Source organism: Abrus precatorius, unplaced genomic scaffold, assembly GCF_003935025.1.
Source record: "Abrus precatorius isolate BTA unplaced genomic scaffold, Abrus_2018 Scaffold7, whole genome shotgun sequence".
In the NCBI taxonomy this organism is placed as follows: Eukaryota; Viridiplantae; Streptophyta; class Magnoliopsida; order Fabales; family Fabaceae; genus Abrus; species Abrus precatorius.
In genome coordinates this window covers 29507473-29512816 of record NW_020874417.1, presented here as the reverse complement: position 1 = coordinate 29512816, position 5344 = coordinate 29507473, and the positions used below count along the sequence as shown (strand labels likewise).

Below are 5344 nucleotides of genomic sequence, written 5' to 3'. Positions count from 1 at the left end.
TTTTCCTTCCTGTAATATAAGAAAATCCGGTGTCCAATGAATACTCTGAAGTGCTCTAAAAATTAAAAATAAATTTGTTAATTACACCAATTTCAGTGGTGCATATATCATATGCACCTAACATCTGCATCTTTGCCTTTGTGATAGGAAAGATTTATCTGACACAACTTAAATTAATTACATAAAATCAACACACATGCCCTTTGAAATTTTAGCATTCCCTTGGTGATCTTTCAATTGGACTCAACGACGTTACCGTGACCTTCCCCGGAAATTACCTCCGGTGCCAAGTACTCGTGGGTCCCAACAAACGACATGGATCGAATTTCTATTGGCTCGGCTATGATCTCGAGGGACCCACAACGTGATGACCTCTTTTTACGGCTGCGTTTGGGGATGAAGCATGGGACAGATGGCACGATGCAATTGGGCAACATGCATGATGACATGGCGGGTGCACATTGGTTTTTGGAATGTTCGTTGGAACAAGTGTTGGTGGGTGGATCTTGATCAAAGACAATCTGGGCCGTTGATGACGTGTCATCGCCTTTTAGTGAGAGATCAAAATCTGTGAGCATTATATGACCGTCCGATCTTATGAGCACGTTTTCAGGCTTCAAATCGCGGTATATTATCCCCATCATGTGTAGGTATTCCAAGGCAACCACCACCTCAGATGCATAGAACCTGTAACCGCAGACACCAATATTACTCCATAATAAAGCAATAGATCTGTAGTCACATTTTCAGCTAGGCCCTTCAAGTCAACCATATGGTAGAATTATTATTATCGCCATCATATTATTTTTTTTGGTACATATATCAGCATCATAATTTTATTACCATCAAATATTTCTCCAATAATTAAGCTATGTAGGGTCCACATTTGAATAATCATCGCCAATATTTTAAATTTTTGACCAAGGAAAACGTCATAAAGATTTAAATAAAAAAACAGGAAAGTCCTTAAATATGGACAAGATTGCAACCGATGTATTGGTTTAGCTTCGAAATTTCCATCGTACATGGCAATCCCTATTAAGAGCCCGTAAGTTGCATTTCGATATATTTACTTATGGAATAGTTTGTTTTCTTCTGCATGTATCTTTCAAAAAGAAATATTATTTAAAATACGATCAATTATTAAATAATGAGGATTTAAACTGTGATTTTTCATTTCATGGAGAGTAGAGTTTTCTATTACACAGAACCTCTGTTGAGTATATATATATATATATACACAATAGTTTACCATCGCAATACGAATTTTGACAATGTCAAAACGGCTCTTAATTAAAAGAAAAATAGTGAAATAAAGCTCTAAGAATTCGGAAAAGACAAGATAGAAATGTTTAGGGGCTTATTATTATTTTGGCATTTTGATAATTGTTACTGGTTAAGTGGGGTGGTGTTAAATTATTATTTGGTGCACGACGGACACACCAAAAGCCTTTGTGGGCTCACAATCAAAGGCATCAGAGGAGACATGAATTGAATCAGATGCCCCACTGGCAATGAAATTATGAACAGCCCGAAGCCAACTCAACTCAAAGCCATGGACCCAACCCAACTTTCCCATCAACAATCTACGTCCTCAAGTGAGAGAAGCCAAATAAACATGCATATCTCTCTCTCTCTCTCTCTCTCTCTCAAGAATATTAATCATTCTCCTTTTGGTTACATTAGGGGTGATCTATGATAGGGAACGCGATTAGAGGATAAAACCTTAAACACATGCATAACACTTAAAATGTCAATTGACCTCCAAATCCCCCTAAATGACATATCAGATAGTAATGGTTAGGTACTAAGTTTGTTTCTATTTTATAACCTTAATTTTAAAAAAATGATAATATAAATATTACAAATCTATGTTAATATTATAATATATCATATTCAATTTTAACATAAAGTTGTAACATTTTTTTTATTAAAACCATCTCTAATTAATAATTAAAAACTAAATTCTTCAAGATGAAAACATTAATAAGATGAATTTTTTTTTCTTTTAATAAAATCATTTTATACACGACCAAAAATAAAACTCTATACGATAAGAGTAATATTAAGAAAGAAATTACCTATTATTTTTTCATTAATACATGATTATTTTTATAGCAATAATTATTCAACATGCATATGCATTCATCATCCTGAATATCATGCGTTCTCTCTCAAACAGCAACCACTGGTGCTTACAATACCAGAATCAGACTTGCATTTTAACCGGAGTGTAACAAAGCTAACATGCACATTAAAACCAACAAGAGCTAAACTAGTTCGACGATAATTAAAGAGAAAGGAAAAGAAGAAGAAATGACGTCGCACATACGTACCTAACTGCGGCCTCGTGGAACCGTTTTTCGGGCTGGCGCTGGCGGAGGACGTGGAGGTCGCTGCCGGGGCAAAACTCGGTAAGTAGGCAAGACCACCGTGGAGAATCAAAAGATGCATAAAGCGTTGGCAAGAAAGGATGATCGAGCACGTGCAGTATCTCCCTCTCAACCCTGGCCCTCGTGTCTTTGTTCCTAGCCACGAGCTCCTTCTTGTCCATCACCTTCGCTGCGAAGAGTAACCCGTTAGAACCCTTCAATTCCACCAGATACACACTTCCTATGTCGCCGCTTCCCAAGCACTGCACGAACCGGAGGTCTCCGAGTCCCAGGGTGGCGCCGCCGCGCTGTATGGCGTCCCAGCATGGGTCGACGGAGGAGGGTGCGTGTGACTTGGTGGAGAACGTCCATTCTGTGGCGGTGGTGGTCACGGTGGTGGATTTGTCGGAATCTTCCTCGGCGGAGGAGTGCATTGCGGTGTTGTGTGTTCCCAATTATAATTAAGCTTTTGTTGAGTCTGAGTGTGAGAGAGAAAGGTGGTAATAGAGAGAGAGAGAGAGTTTTGAAAAGGGAAAGAGAGAGTGATGTGGGGGCATAATTGGGCCGGCTCTTTTAGGATGGCCCATGTGAATGCTTTCGCTCTAAATAGTGCACTGGGTGAAGGGGCCCATATATGCTTACAATTTTTTTATTTTTTATATGTTTTTGTCTTTTTTATATTATTTCTCGTTGCGTGACATATGAACATTTCTTGTAGTCCACAAAGTTATTGTAAGATGTTTTACTTACGCCAACATTCTCCCGGGATTCAACGTTAATTCGCTGCAAGAAAATAAAAACTCATTCTAAATTAAAAATTGTTGATATATATTGTATTAGATAGGAAAGTGCTCGGTCTTACATATAGAAAAAGAAAATCAATTACCTATTCGGTCCAGTTTGGCCGAATACCTTATTATTAGGATTAAAAGGTAATTAACTCAATTAAAGGTAATAATCAAAGTATTATTTACTTTAAGTAAAGGGCAAAAATCAAAGTTATCTCAGCAGCTCTCTGGTCCACAACAATGCATATAAAAGGAAAGTAGGAAGTATAAGTAAAAGGTTGAGTTTTCATTATTAAATATAATTTATTGCTCAAAACCGAATCCTGACTTCAGCATCGGAGTGCTTTTTGCAGGTATCCTTCCCACGTCAACGACAGTCAGAAGGACGTCACCATTTCATAGTAGATACTTGAAGATTAGTGTTTCTCTAGCAAGAACATTTTGGCGCCTACCGTGGGGCCCGATTGCCTTGCTTTTTTTTATCAATATGGTACTAACAAGAAGCCAACAGGACGAACATGTTCAGTAGGGAGAACTTCTCGGCAATAGCAAGAAGATATTACACCTACCCAACCAACACCTGAGGTTCTGGTGGAAGAAGGAACTGATGAAGGACTTTTAACGGTGTTAATGCAGCTCAAAACAGAAATGATGAAGATGAAAAAGGAAAGGGAAAAAGATGCCCTGGAGCTCTTGGTCTTGAGAAGGGAAAATGCTCACTTAAGAGAAGAAATAAGAACACACATCCCTTCCCAAACTACACCTTTCGCCCAGGATCAGGGGGAGTCATTGGCGTTACAAGAGAAACCGAGATTAATTCAGCAATCTGAAACTAAGAATGACCGAGATGATGTAGTGAACCGAAGCCTGTTTGTTCACCATATCTTGGATGCTAAACTACCGAACAACTGGAGAGGCTTAACAATAGAAAAATATGATGGCATAACTGATCCCGGGGAACATCTAAATGTTTTCACAACTTAGGTCGGCTTGTACACAGAAAATGACTCCTTGTGGTGCAGGATTTTTTCCACTTCACTAAGAGGACCAACTCTCATTTGGTTTACCCGACTCCCTCCCTCATCTATTGACTCCTTCACAACCCTCACAAGACGGTTCAATCTGCAGTTCGCCAGAAGCTGACCTCACCCCTTGACATCCCTGGCGCCTGTCAACATTCGTCAGGAAAAAGGAGAATTACTTCGAGCGTTCATAGAACGATTCGGTAAAGTGACACTTTCCATCCATAATCTAGAACTTGCCGTGGCCATGCACCACCTTACAACGGCTCTTAAGCCTGGGCCTTTCGTTAACATGATTTGCAAAAAATCGCTAGCTGATTTGGATGAATTGAGAAGTCGGGCATCAAAGTATATGCAGATGGAGGAATTAGCCAAGTACTGAAATCAAATTCGAATGGACCTGAGCAAAAAAGAAACTTTCAGATCTTGGCAAGAAAATAAAGGAATGCGCCCGAGAGGCCTCCCAGGGGGCCTAAATACCGCTCTTATACCACACTCAACACTAACAGGTCCATGGTACTTGATCAAGCCTTAGCAACAAAAATCTTGAGTATGCCCAAATGTGCTAACACCCTCCTCGGGCAGATAAGAACAAATCTTGTCGATATCATCGCAATAGGGGTCATACAACAGAGGAATGCACGGTCCTAAAAGATAAAATTGAAGATTTGATAAAGGAAGGACATCTTCAAGGATTTGTACAAACGAATCCTACTAGTCGTATTGAGAGAGGTAGGGACCGATACCCACAATCCTCAAGAAGGTACAAAGATAAGCAGCTTGAGAGACAGCGGAGATGGTCAAGAGAGCCTCATGTAAAAAGATATAATAAACGAGAAAAATAACCGAAGAGGGTGATCAACACCATAGCCGGTGGGTTTGCTGGTGGAGGACCCACCCATTCGACTAGAAAAAGACATCTTAGACAGGTTCGCTCTGTTAACAACGTTTCATTGGGCAGCAGAATTCGAATTTCGCCCATTACGTTCACAAACGATGACTTTCAAGGAGTGGATTCGGTACAAGTTGATCCGATGGTTATCAGTGTTGACATTCTCAATTGTACTATCAGAAAAACACTCATTGACTAAGGAAGTTCGACTGATATCCTCTACTGGAGTACATTCAAACAATTGGGCATACCAGAAGAGGAGCTTTGAGA

The 5344-nt window shown here is 39.6% G+C and overlaps 1 protein-coding gene across 1 annotated transcript; it reads right to left on the bottom strand.

The window, feature by feature from the left end:
* Positions 1-233: 233 nt before the first annotated feature.
* Positions 234-2806, bottom strand: LOC113871752 (serine/threonine-protein kinase D6PKL1-like). The gene is made up of 2 exons (XM_027508853.1): positions 2337-2806; positions 234-687 (listed from the first exon to the last, which is right to left on the bottom strand). Exons 1-2 carry the CDS (start codon positions 2804-2806, stop codon positions 234-236), a joined length of 924 nt encoding a protein of 307 aa, XP_027364654.1.
* Between the last annotated feature and the right edge of the window lie 2538 nt (positions 2807-5344).

Coding starts and splice junctions, on each gene's coding strand:
- LOC113871752 (XM_027508853.1), bottom strand. CDS start 2,806: ATGCACTCCTCCGCCGAGGAAGATTCCGACAAATCCACCACCGTGACC. Junction 688..2,336: donor TTCCACGAGGCCGCAGTTAG/GTACGTATGTGC, acceptor CTGCGGTTACAG/GTTCTATGCATCTGAGGTGG.